At 41.6% G+C, this 16,272-nt stretch overlaps 2 protein-coding genes across 2 annotated transcripts in view; both read right to left on the bottom strand.

The window, feature by feature from the left end:
• Window positions 1-15: 15 nt before the first annotated feature.
• LOC140923113 (uncharacterized) overlaps window positions 16-16,272 on the bottom strand; it is a 28,272-nt gene continuing 12,015 nt past the window's right edge. Inside the window, exons 8-19 of the mRNA XM_073373183.1 lie at window positions 15,550-15,914; window positions 14,326-14,547; window positions 12,853-12,988; window positions 11,939-12,013; window positions 11,232-11,393; window positions 10,350-10,439; window positions 9,533-9,706; window positions 8,681-8,768; window positions 7,738-7,876; window positions 2,065-2,240; window positions 1,779-1,835; window positions 16-332 (exon numbers count right to left, since the gene is read on the bottom strand). Coding sequence (XP_073229284.1) covers window positions 149-332; window positions 1,779-1,835; window positions 2,065-2,240; window positions 7,738-7,876; window positions 8,681-8,768; window positions 9,533-9,706; window positions 10,350-10,439; window positions 11,232-11,393; window positions 11,939-12,013; window positions 12,853-12,988; window positions 14,326-14,547; window positions 15,550-15,914 — 1,868 coding nt within the window. The 3' untranslated portion in view covers window positions 16-148. The remainder of the gene's footprint in view (window positions 333-1,778; window positions 1,836-2,064; window positions 2,241-7,737; window positions 7,877-8,680; window positions 8,769-9,532; window positions 9,707-10,349; window positions 10,440-11,231; window positions 11,394-11,938; window positions 12,014-12,852; window positions 12,989-14,325; window positions 14,548-15,549; window positions 15,915-16,272) is intronic.
• Window positions 4,431-5,963, bottom strand: LOC140923112 (uncharacterized). The gene has a single exon (XM_073373182.1). The coding sequence runs from the start codon at window positions 5,913-5,915 to the stop codon at window positions 4,503-4,505; it is 1,413 nt and encodes a 470-aa protein (XP_073229283.1). The 5' UTR covers window positions 5,916-5,963; the 3' UTR covers window positions 4,431-4,502.

Below are 16,272 nucleotides of genomic sequence, written 5' to 3'. Positions count from 1 at the left end.
AGAATTACCCAATATCATTGTCTGCTAAAAATATCGAGTACCGATAACGCAACAGGAATGGTAGCAGACACCGCAGGCATGTCCCTGGGGAATAGGAAATTTACCCGGGGATGGTTCCATGGCCGAAAAAACAAACCCAGCAGTTATTTCACCCCGGAAGTCCGACTGTCTTGTGTGGGTTGACTTCAAAGGATGCCTCGATATTCCAGGGATTGCTCACGGTGTGGTCAGTTTCGTGAGCGAATCCTTTCTCGATCAACACTCTGTTGATGTGAATTTCTTCATCGCCTTCTGTGTCCCAAAGATCAACATAAACGGTCTGATTCCACGCCCTAGAAGAGCAAGGCCAGTATGAAATTATGTACTTATTCAGGGTGCATACAAAGCCAGTTTTACAGCTTGCCATTCGGGCAAGCCGTAGTTAGCATGTACTAGCCCAAAAGTCGTTTGAATTAGTTCGTTTTAATTTGCGGCGGGATTAGCTCAGTCGGTGGAGCGCTTGACTGCTAAGCGGGAGATCGCGGGGTCGATTCCCGGGACCGGACCAACACTCAGGGTCTTAAAATAACTGAGAAATGAACTAAGGTACTCCCTTTGCCCTGCAAACGGCTGGACCTTCGCGTGGCTCGGATGACCACGTATAATGGCGGTCCCGTCTCCAGTAGGAGACGTAAAAAATAGTGTCCCCAATTGGTACCTTCGTGCTAAATAGAGAGGCATTCAAAGTGATTATTTTTTAGCTAGATTGAAAAAATATTTTGTTGATCGGGATTGATAAAAACTCCTCTGTAATTAGAATTCCCCCCAAAAATTCACTTGCCAGTCGTGCAAGTTAAGAATAAGTCACTAGCCGGATAGCAAAATCCACCAGCCCGTGGGCTATGGGACACGACTTTCTTTGCACGCTGCTCATTAAATATTGGGAAATTTAAATGAGCTATGTCAAGCTATTTACTATATTTTAAAAAGCTAAAACTTGTCTTCGCGTCAATTGAATTTTAAAAATAATGGTCCAATTTTGTTATTTCAGACTGTATTTAGGCATTGAAACTGTTTCGTGTCGTTTGTCGCTTCGGATGGCAAGGATGGACATAGATTGAAACTTGAAAAAGTTGGCCGCTATGCCTGCAAAACTCACCAAATAAATTATTTTGGTTAGTACACTGTATTCCCTGACGAAATTTGTTTGATACCTTCTTCATAGCTGCGCTCCACGCGCGCGCGAAGCCCCATAGCTAAGTAAATCTACCCATCCTAGAAAATTTGGTAATCACGTGACCGTACACATATTAACTTTACAGGAACATTTTCTGTATGGGTAAAGGTACTAAGTAATGACTTAGTACAGAATTTACCTAAAACAACAATATCCTCGTTGCATAACCCCTTTCCCCGTCCCTCAAGTTCTTCGCCTTTACCTGAGCAACCTGTTTTAGACCCTCAGATACTGAGCTTGTGTGCAGAAAAGGAGAACTCTACAGATGACAGGCACTCGTGGTGCCCTGTGTTCGTAGTTCTCACACCCTTTTCAGACCGACTACATTCAAGATTTACTGTTGGCGCTGCAGCAGGGGTATTTTTCAGAACGCCGAATGGCCGCCAAAAGCTCAATGATTCTGAAGTTTAGTGAGAAGGGTTAGGAAATTGAATGAATCAGGGTTCCATTTAGGGTCAAAAATGACCCAAGACTTCATTCACTCAGTTTCCTGACGCTAATCACTAAACGTCAAAGTCATTAGGTGTTCGGCGGCCGCCTGCCGTTTGCCCTACGGACTTACTTAGAAAGAACGTGCGCAATGAGCGTCTTATCCTCGGTGAGAGATGAAAATGTTTTCCTGAAAAAATATAATAATAGAAATATATAAATAAATTAATTAATATACAATATGGAGGCACACTCATGAATCATATTCTTTCTTTAACTACATATACATGTATATAAATGTCAATTATCGTTTTACTCAAGCACAGTGCAATAAGAGGTGTACGGATGTGAACTGTTTTTCACAACTGTTTAATAGTTTTGATGAAGAATGTAGTTATAAGACTAGCACATTCACTCACATAGCGTCTTCAGACCAGTCCAGTTTCTTTCCATTTTTTTGATGATTGAAAGTGGGCTCCACATTTCCAAGGAAACATTCAAGCGCTTGAAATGGAAGATGCAGAAAATGCGGGAGCATACGCTTCACGTGATTTTCACGTGTCCACTCTGAATTTCCATAGTCCACGAAAAAAACCTGATGGAGAAAGGTAATTTTGATTAAAACAAATTGAAAACAAAGAAACAACAACAGCAACAAACAACAAAGTAATGCGTTGTGCTAATTAAAAGCATAAACCATTGAAATAGTCACTTTGGATCCCACGCAAACTACTGAGGATTTAAAATATTGCAACCCTGCGCGCCCCCAAACTAGGGGCCCGTTTCTGGACAGACCCGGGTTTTTTTTTTCTCTCTCTCTCTCTCTTTTTTTTTATTCCCGGAAAAATCTCAACCATAAACGTTTGGGTTCTAGCTAACATAAGTCTTTTCTTGGTGAAATAATAGTTTTATATTGTCCACCAAACTATTTACAGCGGTCTCGCCCAAGTGACTATAAGACGCATACACCATGCATTCATAGACACACAGGTCTCATCATGGCCTCATTAAACGTGCTCATCAAACTCCTTCCCTCCTCACCCTTCCCCTTGTTTCTTCACCGACGTTCGCCGGTTCCTTTCTGCCTCCTGTTTTTATTTCCATTTTCCTCAATTTCTTGGGCTATGCTCGCGGTAAGTATCTCGTTTGGCAACCTAGATTTTGTAGGTTGCCACGTGTTTGACATTCGGTCCGGTCACATATTTTTTCAACGTCAGTATTTTTTGTACTTTATTCCCTTTTGTTTCAAGTATTTTCTTTATGAGTTACACACTTTGCTTTGGTTGTATTTGTTTTCAATGCTTTCCTTGTTATTATTTTTCTGCAGCCACTCCTTGAATTTCAGTCTTACAAGGGAGTCTAATTCCCTGTCGGACTACCGGCGGGTAAGAATGCCATCCCTCGAGCCGCGTCTTTTCCTATATTGTCCTCACAGTACCACTTTATCTTTCAGGTTGAAATTCCTAGTTTCAGCATTTCCTTCTGCTGGATCCCGTGAGTGGTACGTTTGCTGGCTTCCGTTTTTCTCCCATCTTATTGAGAGGCTCTAGTGGGATAGCAGTCAGTTGTAACGTTCAGTTCTCGCAGTATGTCCGATTTCTTATTTCCGCATGCGGGGTTTTCAGCTTTTTCGTTTCATATGCCTGTTTTGTCCCAGGCTGTTCAGTCTTCGTGCTTCCTAGTTTTATTCATGCAGAGTCAGTGTATGAGTTTGCTTCACTAGCATGCTGCTATTCCCGTTGGTTTTTTTTTTAGGTATGTGTTATTATAAGTTGCTGCATTTTCATCTTTGAGCTATTGTTTGGCTTATGCTTTCGTTGTTGTTTTTAACAAAAGCCACAGGTTTTTGTTCCAAATAAATCTGTTTTGTGGCTCCAGAGCAGAAGTTGTTTTACGGCAATTTTTTGTTCTCTGACTCTATCAAGCGTGTTTATAACTAGGGGCTTAACTTCGCTAAATTTTCATTACCTCCTGGTCTTGTTTACAATTTGTCTTGTGGCTCTAGAGCAGAAGTTTTTTTACTGCAATTCTGTCTTATCTGACTCTGCCGAGCCTGTGTTAGAACCAGGGACTCAATTTGGCCAAATTTTATTACACCATGGTCTTGTTTACAATCTACTTTGTGGCTCACAAGCAGAAGTTGTTTTACGGCCAATTTTTGTTACCTGACTCTGTCGAGCGTGTATTGGAACCAGGAGCTTAATTTCGCTAATTTTTTTACGCCCTGGTCTTGTTTACACTGTGTTTGTGGCTCCACAGCAGAAGTTGTTCTACGGAAATTTTTCTTACCTGACTCTGTCGAGCGTGTGTTAGAACTAGGGGCCTAATTTCCATAAATTTTATTACGCCCTGGTCTTGTTTACAATTTGTTTTGGAAATTGTGGCTCCGGAGCAGAAGTAGTTTCGCGGCAATTTTTGTTACCTGACTGTGGAGCCTTTTATTTCGTAATGGGGACTAATTTGTACTACATTTATTGCTCCCTGGTCTTGTTAATATGTCTTTGTGGCTCCACAGCAGAAGTTATTTCGCGGCAATTTTGTTTCCTGACTCTGTCGAGCGTTTTCCTTAGTGTGGGTATTAAGGCTGGGAGTTTTGAGTTTGGGTGTGTGAGGTGTTGTCTTCCTGTTGGCAGTACATGTCTCAGAAAGTATTATTCGTACGTTGGCGGTCAGATTTCTCCATCACTTATTAGCATAGGAGCGTGGGCAAGATTGGTGTAAATAGGATACTATTGAAACCTCAATCTTAAAAAGACGGGTTAATTAACTCTCGAGAAAAGGGCCCCCAGTTTGGATGGAAAGTTTCACAGCAACAGTATACACTATAAATTTATGAAGCAGGTTTTATTGTTAATAATTATATGTGATAATCTTTGGGACACGATGGATTACTGGGATAAGGATCGTCAATTCCAAATCTATTTAAGACATGTCCGTCATACCAGTCAGCGAATGCTTGTGCGATTGTAATGTTACGTACCCGAATATTGGTCCATAAATCGTTCATAACAGTTTGAGTGTGAACAAAACATGCATCAGCAAAAACTGCTGTTGTGTCTGCGTTAAAAACTGAGCGCAAAGCTTGTAAAGTTTTATCACGAAAACTCATAATGTATGATAACTCCGAGGTGTTACAAGTGTTCAGTTTTAGAACGCAAGGAACATTAGACAAGAAGGCGATCTGCCATAAATCGTACAAGGAATTAACTAGAAAAATCGGTGACGAGAGAAAGGGAATCAAATACTGCGGGAAAAAGCATCGCCATTCTTTTTTGCACTTTTGCGCGCGTACACAACCGCGGTTAAAACTCATAGAAGAATTATGCAACGAATACGCCTGACGAAATACGGACTGAATTATTTCGCTTCCATTAAGAGATGGTGCATCCACGAAGAATCCCGCGTCTGAAAGCACTCGGAAAGAAGCGTTTGTTGCGCGTTGAAAACGCTTTCGAATGTAATCGGAGTGTATCATCGCCGTAAGAGCGCCGGCTGAGCGACCGCCCACGATGATCTCGGAAGCGTGATTGATTCCTCTTCGTAAAAACTCGTCAAGAACTGCGTCAAGTATTCGTCGCCCTCGGAAATAGAGCTTTCTGTTGTTGACTTCGAGAGGGTGGGCGCGATCTCCGGTGAAAGAAGCTCCGTCACAGTAACGAATAAACACAGACGTCCAGGTATAGAAATCAGGATTGTGACAGGCCCGATTAGAGAGCAAACCTTCGAGACGAAGATACCGGGGGAAACATTTAGACGAGCCAAGCTCTGTGTTAGAGCGTTCGTAGCACGTGTCGGGATCATGACACCAAGCCCCACCCTCGAAAAATATAATCCACTTTGATTTGTCCACGCCTGTTCCATTGCGAAGGTATATTCCAGGGGGGGAACCATCTAGACAAACCGCTCCGATGGAGGTCGCACTTGTTATAAGGTGAAGTTCGTGAAGTCCACCATCATCGCTGGAATCCATAAATAGACCTGAACTAGTTTTTCTTGTGAGAATATATCGTTCTAATAGCGTCAAAACATCTCCCCTCTCCCTGAATACCGTCATATTGTTTCCATTCAGTTCCTTCATTGTTGTATTGTGGGGCTTTGTTTCGTCTAATTGATTACTGCTGTCAACACACGAATCATTTAGGATGTCTTTAAAGTTCCACGCAGCAAATTGTCGAAAAGTCCACGATAAAGGATTCAAAGAAATATTTCCAGCAAATACTTCGCATTTGAAGGTGTTAAGTAAAAACGCGAGAAAATAAACAAAATTCATCACCTATCGCAACAATGACCGTGTTTCTCCTTCGCAGAAGTTATTAAAGCTGGCATCAAACACCTGTGCTAACAAGTCAGCGAAGAATAGTACCACCCGCTATTTGGTGTGGGAAAAGGGAAAAGGCTATTCAGACCAGGATTATGTCTAAGTTAATTTCGTCTTTTTGTCTGTTTGTTTATTTTTTTAAGCCAGGTGTGAGCAACTTTACAGATTTAAGAACAAAGCTCGGGATTGCAGATGTTGTAAGTTGTTCTCAAAGTTTGAATTTGAGCGCTGATTTTAAGCGAACAACGGCATTAAAAGAAAAACAAAAAAACAAAAAAACAAAACAAGGGTAGTTACTTTGTAGACCGAGGTGCAAGAGAAAGAGTTTGGGCTCGAAAGAAATGGTAAGAATTTGCACTATCGGGATGTAACAATAGACCCTTGGCACAAAGGTCTAATGTAATACCAGAATGCAAGAATAATAAAACCCAGATGTCCGTGACTGGTCACAAAATAAACCGACTGTTCAGTCTCCCATATTTCCTTGCGATCGTTGACTTCGAGAGTCCGCCACCTTGGACGAATACAAGCTGTCCTTGTATTCTACCCAGTCTTCGCTCGTCACATGAAATTCAAAATGGCGGACTGTTCAACTCGGCAATCAATCTTAGGGACCGCGCAGAAAATAAGGACATCGTAAACAGTCAGAAAGCAAAAAACGTACATAAGTAAATAATTTAAGTACGAACTCGGAGCAAAAAAAATTTGAGAAGCAAAAAATATCACCGTTATTTCGAAGTCTTCCTCAAACGCGTGATCTCGCTTTATTAGTCACGTGACAATCACACAAGTGACTATTCCAAAGCGACGTATACAAGTGGTGGATCCAGGCCCCCATCCCTGTTCTTGATAAATACTGCCCCCTTAACCCGACATTGTCCTCCTGGTCATAAAGGAAAGTCGATTTAAACATTAAAACACTTCAAGTGTCCGGTGGCTCCATAATTGCTAATACCAGTAAAAAGCGATCTTGTCAAAGATTATCAGTTACTTGTATTCTTACTAGCAGTTGTGTTGTTTCCCAAATTAGCTGTAAATTAGTCCTATAAAACTCTGTCACCTTTTCAAGTTATTCTTACATTACTGTTTTGTATTCACATATAAATTTAACTACCGTATTTATTCGAATAAGCGCCCACCTCGAACAAGCGCCCATCCTAAAGGCAGAAAAATTTAATAAGCGCCCACCCCCACCCCCCCACTTGGGTGACAATGAGATTGAAATTGAATAAGTACTAATATAAAGAGACTTCGCCGAAGACGGAGTTTTCTTCCGAGTAGGGATAGTTTACAGAAACCTTCCTTTGTTTCATCTCGGCGTTTCGTTATTACCAATTATTGTTTTGTTGCAAAATAAACATAACACACTTGCTTGAAACAGTGAAAATTTAATAAGCGCCCAGCCTCGAATAGGCGCCCACCTCGAATAACCGCCCACTCTCAGGGTCCAAAAATTTAATAAGCGCCCAGGGCGGTTAATCGAATAAATACGGTATTTTAGACTTCCTTGATAGCGCAGAAATAGCGTTTTTCCTCTCCTTCCTGTTTTTTTTTTCTTCTTTTTATGCGTGCATTTGTGCTTCAGTTTTCTTGCTGACCTGTAACTTAATTTTATTTAATGCTGATGTCAACTGGCTGCCTGGCTCCGATAGCCCCCATGGTTATTCCAGGCAGCCAGTACTCTAATTTTCACTTTTAATATATCCATTGTCATCATTTTTTTTTGAGCAAGAGTGAGTACAAATAAAGATTGTTGTTCTTATTGTTGTCCTACCTGTAGCTCATCCTCCCGCACGCTCGTGATTCGCGCTCTGTACCATTTGTTGTCTTTGGAGTATTTAGCGGCGCACAGTTCGCCAGCCGCGGGCAGGATGCGTCTGGGATCCTGACAAACGTTACGAGAATAAAACTTCCTGCAAAAAGAATGGAAATTGAACAGTTCGCATTCTAAGTAGTAGAGAAGCGCGCCAGCCGCGGCCAGAATGTACCTGACACACTAATAAAAAGTTAGGAGGAAAAAAAGAAGTCTAAGATGGGCTAAAACAACAACAATTTAATAGTTTAGAGTAAACAAGAATTCAGATCTCAGGAAAGAAAAACATATTGGCATACACGAGCTTTCGATTCCATCGTGGAATCTTTTTCAAGTGATGGAGTTGGACGGCTTGTCACGTGATTTATACTGTGAATCAAGAGACAAAACGTCCTGGTAGATGGCGGAGACCTGGTCACCGGCGTCCCTGTTCAATGTTGGAGCCAGAGAAAATATCTGAACTTCGTTTACTCCAGATATCATCATAACATAATAAAGCCACTCTTTCTTCGCTAATATATTAATAATTATTTTTTTCCCTTAAAACAATGGGTCGTCTTTTCGGTTAAGCGAGAGTTTGCTTCGGTGCTGTATAGAATTGCTGTATAAGGCAGCTTTAAGGATACTTGAACCGCTTTGATTGGCTATTAAGAGGTTGCAAAGGATACTGGGTTAAAATTTGTCTCAAAACAATCCCATAATGCAATTCGACAAAACACTCCTCAGTCTCAAATACAACTTTAAAGTGACTTATTGAATAAAATGAAACACATTTAATAAGTTTCAAGAGTGAAAAATTCCGCACCAAACCGTGGTGAAATTATACCACAGTGAATCGCGTAGCGCGGTAAACCGTGTCAGCCCTAAAATGCACATGAAGTAAAATCATTTGCAGATTCTGTACCCCATTTTGTCCATCAGAGTATTTAGGTCTTCCTCTGGTTTCTCCTGCTCGTCCTCTGAATCAGAATTATGTCGGTGACGCGTCCTCGCTTAAAGGGAGATAAGTAAACATAATAGATGTAGAGTACCGTAAAATTCCGAAAATATGCCCCTCCATGTATACGCCCCTCCAAATATAAGCCCAACAAACTCATAACGCAAAAACACCCTCCGTCAAATCGCCCCTCCAAATATAAGCCCCCCAGGGGCTTGTACTTGGAAATTGCCCTCAAATACAAAATAAAACAAAGCAAAAACGGTAAATTTCCTTCCAACTATAAGGCTAGCCCAATCGATTTTGAAAGGCAAATTGCCCTCCATCGATAAGCCCCTCCGAATACAAGCCCCTCCAAAAAAAAAGCCCCTCAAAAAGGGCCTTTTAAAAATATAAGCCCCGGGGCTTATCTTCGGACAGGGGAAAGAAGAAACAGACAATCACATTTATAGGGAGATACATACTAATCTCTAGCTTTCACGCTTAAGAGTTTCATTCATAAGCCTGGTTTGTATAGTATTCGTCTGGATCGTCTCGAGGAGAAGGACGATTGGGATGTCTCATAAGTGACCAACATCAACTTTCTCCTAGCATAGGAAAAGTACTTTGACGTTTTATCAAATTCTCCTCACTAATTATTTAAGGAAATATACGGAAATACGTGTGGAGAATTGTTATGTGGGTATTGAAGGGTGGAGAAATCATTATTCAGCAGCTTATTTGACGGGGTGTACTTCAGTTGACTGAAGGAGAATATCTACAGACTCAAAAATTAGAAGCACATCACATAAGAAAGAAGTCGTCTGTCTGGCGGCTTACCTGCCATAATACTCTTTTCTATCGGTTCAGTACCATACGGAAATTGTACCCAAAAATGTCCCGGATTGAAGACTGCCGTGACTCGAACTGCTACCCAAGTGCCAATATCCGGTAGCGTGACAGACGAGTCCATATTGTCACAAAACACTTCCACCATTTCATGCAAATCCTCACCTGTTAGAAACGCAAAGGACATACTATAATTGTGCAATACAATAAAAGTACATAATTTGTATTAGTTATTTACAGATGGTAAAACGATTCAGCGTGAATTATTAAGAACATGACGCTCGCAGGGGGTTTCATGAGCAAGAAAAACGCGTAAGAGGACTTGGAATGGAGAGCCGACAGCGTGCTAGCGACTCTACCTTATTTCCTTAACGATCGACGCCATTACTTTTAAACGATAACGACACTAAGCTCTTGATTAGCCTACAATTCTGTAGTCAGTTTTTTTTTCTTCGCGACGTCGCCGCTCGTTTCTTCGTCCATCAAATTAAGATGTGTCAGACCCGAAGCGTCCCGCCGCACGCGAGAAAAAAAATCCTCCACGGGGTACCCAGGGTAAGGTAGAACACAAAGATCAACTATTGTTTAATAACAATAGTCTATTGTTAAGGGACAATACTTAGGACATGTATATGCATACCGTATCTTAAGAAGTCTTCGTAACTCCCCCCAGCACCCACACACACACACCCAACCCATCCAAGGTTGATTTTTTGCTGCCAGTGACCATTCCAAACGGCGAATTTATCTCATACGCTCTTAACAGTGAATTGTAATAAAAGAATTAAAGTCTCAGTAGCTTGTCTACCTTTCTTCACATGTAGATTAGGGCACTGGTCGCCTCGCCAACAACCCGAGCGAGTGCGAAAGTAACGGCATACTCTTCTGCTCAAATCCTCTAAAGTGAAAACGAATAAGAAACGATCCATAAGTACCTAAATTAATATTGGAGACAACAAGTACTACATGACAGCAGGGACTGATATTTGATATCGGCTAATTGATAAAAAAAAATTCAACCCCTCACTCCCAACAAAAAGGTACTCGGAGAATCGGTGAGTGTGCTGGCGAAAGACAAACAAACGAACAAACAAAACAAATAGAATGAATGAGTGAATAAATAAATGCTTCAATTCTGGTTGGAGTAATCGTTTTTTTTTTTTAATACAATATTGGAATCTAACAGATAATGTGACTCCAGTCTAAATCTAACTGAGCCCCTACACGGTTCGTACAGATTTTTTGATCCAAAATGCAAAACTTTATCCAAAACAACACTATATTTTTCCAGATTCAGGGTTAACAAATAGGTGATCAGTAGAGACCTTGGAAAACTCATGAAACTCCAGACTTTATCTCTATTTAAAGACTTTTTCCATGTCTGGAAAATTGCTGGGCAAAATTGAAGACTTTTTCAAGAATTCAAGACTTTGCACAAGCCCTGGCCCCATATTCCCAACTGTCAGTCCTCCTCAGAGCAGTTCCTGGGTTAGTCACGCAACGCTTCTCCCGGAAGGAATTTTGGGAAAAACGTTGCGTGAGGAGAGCTGTCTACGTCTCGCCACGCAACACTACTCTCCAAAGGATCCTTGGGAAGAAGTGTTACGTGACAAGACGAAAAACGGCAGCGTGCAAGACTTCACTCGCCATGCTAAAAATGGTGCTTCGCGCGCTTTTCTTTAATACATACGGTATCCTTGAAATGCAATGTCCAGATCATCTGGGTTTACAGCATAGGTATTTTTAGAAGAAAGAAAATCTTCCTTCATTGGATCCCAGCCATGCAGCGGACTTGTGGGGCTTGTTGGAGACACAAAGCCATCAATGTTGATTGGCTCCTCGGGAGATGAACCTGAAAATGAGTTAGAATACAGTCAAACCTCCCGTAAGCGACCACTCAAAAGGCGAAGATTTAGTGGTCGTTTACGGAAGGTGGTCGTTTACAAGGATCAAACTAAAGATGTCTTTTTCGAGGAGGTCTCGACTCATTACTCTTTGGCAGAAAATTTATTACTTGCAATTTGTAAGTTTCGCATACGTGTAGTTCCATGTTGTCACTAGAAGTTTTATATACTCTGAGTAGTGTGGTACAAACAGCGAGCAAAGAGACCACACCGTGTGTCAAGTCAAGTGGTGGCTTACAATGGAAATCTATAAAACTGTCGGGCCAAGAGGTGGTCGCGGTCGCTTATGAGTGGTTCTTATTATAAGGCTTTGACTGGAAAAATTTTTATCGAGTGGTCGCATATGGGAGGTGGTCGCTTACGAGAGATGGTCGCACATGGAGGTTCGACTCGTGTATTGATATGTGAAATAACAAGATGATCTGTGAATGCCATCCACACTGTTGTCTCTTAATTCATAAAAAAGGGACAATGAAAAAGAATATAGGAATACCTTTTTGCTTCATACTTAAGGCAGTGTTTTCCAAATCCTCTCGAGAGACTTTCATTGTTATAATGTCTGTTACTCCTTTAAAAAAGGCAAAACGAATAAAAAGTATTGATTTTTCCTTTCGTTTACTGGTTAAAGGAAATATAAAAACAAAAATAGACCCCGACTCCGACCCCGAACACAAATTGCAGGGCTCGTAAAGAGACCTGTCCGATAGTCCAGGAGAGGTAGATCTTTTTGCTGGGCAAGTAACTTTTAAAGCTTACTTACTTGTAACCAATGGGCAGGTGTCCATAAGCAAGTCAACCTCTAACAAAATCATTAACTAAGATGAGCAAGAAATGCCTCAAGGCAAGCAAGATGCGAGAGCTACTTGCCCAAAGGATAAGCTTGAATCAAGGTTCGTACAGATTCTTCATCCAAAATTCCAGACTTTTTCTACACTTTTTCCAAAATAATAATTTCTTTTTCTAGACTCAAGGTTATCAAATAGGTGATCAATAGAGACCTAAAAAAAAACGCAGGAACAAAGCGTTTTCCATGACGTGTAGGCGAGATTGAATAAGATTTGACTAACACGAAAAAAATTTTTTTTGTGAAGCCCTGTTGTAGCTTTCAAAAAAACTCAAGACGCTTTACCTTTTTTTTCAAGACTTTACCTCTATTTTTCCGGGTCTCGAAAATTGCTAGGTAAATTTCAAGACTTTTTCAACAATTCAAAACTCTGTACGAACCCTGTTGAGTCAAGTCTTTTTTCGAACCCTGAAATTCACGTGATAAGCGACGTTTTCGTTGCCGTCGACGTCATGGTTGCTTAAGCTCCCTCATAACGAGAGAGGTAGACACGTGACAAACGCCCGGTAATAAAATAGACCGGTATTTAAGAACATGAACTAATCGAGTGTAAAGAATTTCACCTGTTTCTAGCTGGGAATTTTCACTGAAAACAGCAATCCCCGTGTCTATAAGAACTTGATTAATAAAAATGTCCTCATCACCCGTTGTGTCGAACAAATCCAGATTTAAGACTGGCTTCCTGTAGGTTATGTCAACCTGTAGAGGAAAGGAACAATGGAAACTAATTGTAAAGAGTGAGGGTTCATATAATCCAAAATGTATACACTCAAACCCCGTCAATACGGCTACTGAGGGGGCCATAGAAAGTGTCCGTATTAACGGGGTGTCGGCGTATTAACCGGGTTGAATTTAGAGAAAACGAAAGGGTTTTCTTTCCCCAGGGAGAAAACAAACTGTCCGTCAGAAATAATGATGTGTCCGTATTAAGTGGGTGTTCGTAAAGAGAGGTTTGACAGTATAAGGATTAGTAGCTTCGTTCAGCTTTCTTTTTCAGGGACAGGCTCTGGGCACAAAACTGCACAACAGCTCCCCTATCATTTTTCCCACCCCATCCCCCGACAAAAAGATCACCGCTTATACCCCGTTTCGTCCGATCGTCTGCCATTCAATGTCCGGTACTTTGATGCCAATGTTTGACGGGAGGGGGGGGGGGTATTTTTTATCATTATCACTTAACCAACTGAAGGACTTACTGCCATTCCCCCATCCCGGATCCCCAGTCCAATTTCCCCTGTCCAACTGTCCAATTTGATTAAAAATTTTACTTTAAAAAAAAATTGAGTGAACTCCAGACTTGCCTGGGAAACTGCCTGGGAAACTGCCTGGGAAACGCTGGAAACAGCGTTTCTGAGTATTCTGTTTTAAGCATGCCCCCCAGACCCCAACCCCCCCGCCCAACCCCCCCGCCCCCCTCCCCCTAGGTAGCTCGCACCTTCGGCGTTTCAAATATATTTCCACTACTTTAAAAAAAACTGTCGACCCTGACCCTGTTATACCCTTGAAATTTAATGAATCTCTAATGATGTGACCATTTATACTGACGAAACCTGTTTGGCAGTATTTTCATTGGATACCAAGCGTTTTCAAGTATAGTCAACCCCGTTAATACGGATACTGAGGGGGCCATAAAAATTGTCCGTAATAACGGGGTGCCCGTATCAAGCGGGTTGAATTTAAAGGAAATTCTTTCCCCACGAACAAAGCAACTCCGTAATAATGGCGTGACTGTGTCAAGCGGGTGTTCGTAAAACGGGGTTCCTTTTTAGGCAGACAGGCCTTACGGACAAAACTGTGCAACAGCTCCCCTTTAATTTTCCCAACCCCATTCCCCGACAAAAAGATCACCGCTCATACCCTGCTGCCCTTGAGATATGGTGATGCAATATCTTCCTCACTTCAAAGTCTGCTGGACGAAATTCTATGATCTGACCATTCATGTGAAACCTCTTTGGTAGTATTTCACATGTTGAAATGTTTTCCAGTTTGAGAAAAATACATTTTTCGATTTGTCACAACACGAGGATGTTCCTTACCATCGCTCCTCCAGCGGAAGGGTTAAACAGCTGTTGGTAGACCCAGGGATCCCAGGGAACCATATACCCAACTAACTTCCGGTTCTCGTCAGTCAGACCACTTAACAGCTCAGCCGCACCGCTGACCCATTGATCTTCGTCAACAGCAGGGGTTTGAGTAGGAATAGGAAGTGGAAAGGATTTATCCGGACTCACATCCGGGCTAGGCAGTAAATATTTTTCCTGTAACAAAGAAACATATGTGGTGAAGTAAAATAAACGTAGAAGCACTTAAAACCGTACAATTAAGTAACCCAAAGTATGACGATTCGCAGCCTCCACCCCCCCATCCCCCCGCCAAGAGGAGGAATATAATTACTCTGTCTCCCCCGGATCAGATGTTAGTCTATTTTTTTGCGGGGGGGTGGGGGGAAGTGTGGACGCTATAACTAGCAGTATCGCCACGACCCATTCATGCAACAGGGTGAAGGGACCACATTTCACGCAAAGTTTATGGTTCATGGAAATGTCAGTGTGACGATGTACCCATTAAAACAGCTGGGTCAATTGAGACCGCGTGGAACTGTAGTAACAATGTAATCATTTATACACATAGACAGCTTGCAGTCCGCTTTTCTCTTAAATCCGTCGAGTTCTCAGGCGGAGTAAGGGCGTAGTCACTAAACACGCTTTTAGCCAAAAAGGGAGTGACTTTAAAGAAAATACTGAAGAGACTGCTCGCAATCTATTATTCGGCCTCATGGGCTATTGACTCAGAGGCCATTCGGGCTCGAGGAATAATTGTTTTAGTAAAATCCAACTAGTTGGTCAAAAATATCAAGAAAAAAAAAATAGCGAGTTAAAAGCTAGACTTTAAGCCTTTTTTGCCGCCAAAAAGCGCGCGGTTTTCGCTACTAGGGGGCTATAACATATAGCCTAGTAGTAGCTCAACCAATCAGAACGCAGCATTGATAATAGACCACTAGTTGGATTTTACTAAAATGGAATAGCCTCCCACCCTCGCTTCCTCCTGAAATCAAAGATGAAGCCGCGCGAAGGCCAAAGCACACCATTTCCCCTTATTTTTTTTAGGAGAGTGGAAAGGGTGATCTAGATTAGCAGTCTGTTTCGACCAAGTTTTCAATCCTGGACCGAATAGAAGCCCAACGCGCCATCCAAGGCTCGAACGTTAACCATTTATTTCGTTATCTACGTTAATGCAGTGTTCAATAAAAAGCTACCTACTGGGAAAGCTGATTTATCACTTTTATCAGAGGAAACATCTTTTTCTTTTGGCTTCCCTCCTCTACGCTCTTTCTCCCTGCTCTTAGAGAACTCCAACTCGCTCAACTCACTACTGTCGTAAGACTCGTCACCAGCGGCTCTTATAATTTGATCTTTCAAATTGATCTTCGGAGGCCGTTTTCTTTTTCGCCGATCTCTTTTGCGAGACTTTGACGAAGATGAAGGCTCTGTCTTCGACGACGGCTCAACGAATGAGGATGGCTTCTCTTCTTGCGACAGTTGTCCCTTCTCTTCGGCACTGGAAACAACTTTCACCTCAGAACTTGTTTGTGGAGAAGGATTTTGTTCTGCAGTCTGAGAGTAATCTGTGTCGAGAAACAGAAATGTCATAAATGCTCCATTTCAAGATATCGATAATATCGATGTGATTTCTTAAACCTACGGTAAAATCGCTTTTACAGGGTTATAATTTAAAAAAGGAAAGAGAAGAAGAAGAAAATATTACCACGCACTTTCTCTGACTGAAAAAATAAAAAAAAAAGGAACGAGTGACCACCCCCCCTCCCCCCACCACTCTAAAAGACCCCGAAATTAGCAGTAACGAAAAGCACGATTTTGCTGTACAGAAAAAAATAACATACAATGTAAAAGTACTGCTAAAGCGTTCTGTTTGAATGATTTCGAAGGATTTCGTCCTTAGCCTCAAAGCAGTAAAGAAGTAGT

Source organism: Porites lutea, chromosome 13 (assembly GCF_958299795.1).
Source record: "Porites lutea chromosome 13, jaPorLute2.1, whole genome shotgun sequence".
NCBI classification, from domain to species: domain Eukaryota; kingdom Metazoa; phylum Cnidaria; class Anthozoa; order Scleractinia; family Poritidae; genus Porites; species Porites lutea.
This window is presented reverse-complemented; position numbering and strand designations above follow the sequence as displayed.

Coding starts and splice junctions, on each gene's coding strand:
- LOC140923112 (XM_073373182.1), bottom strand. CDS start 5,915: ATGAATTTTGTTTATTTTCTCGCGTTTTTACTTAACACCTTCAAATGC.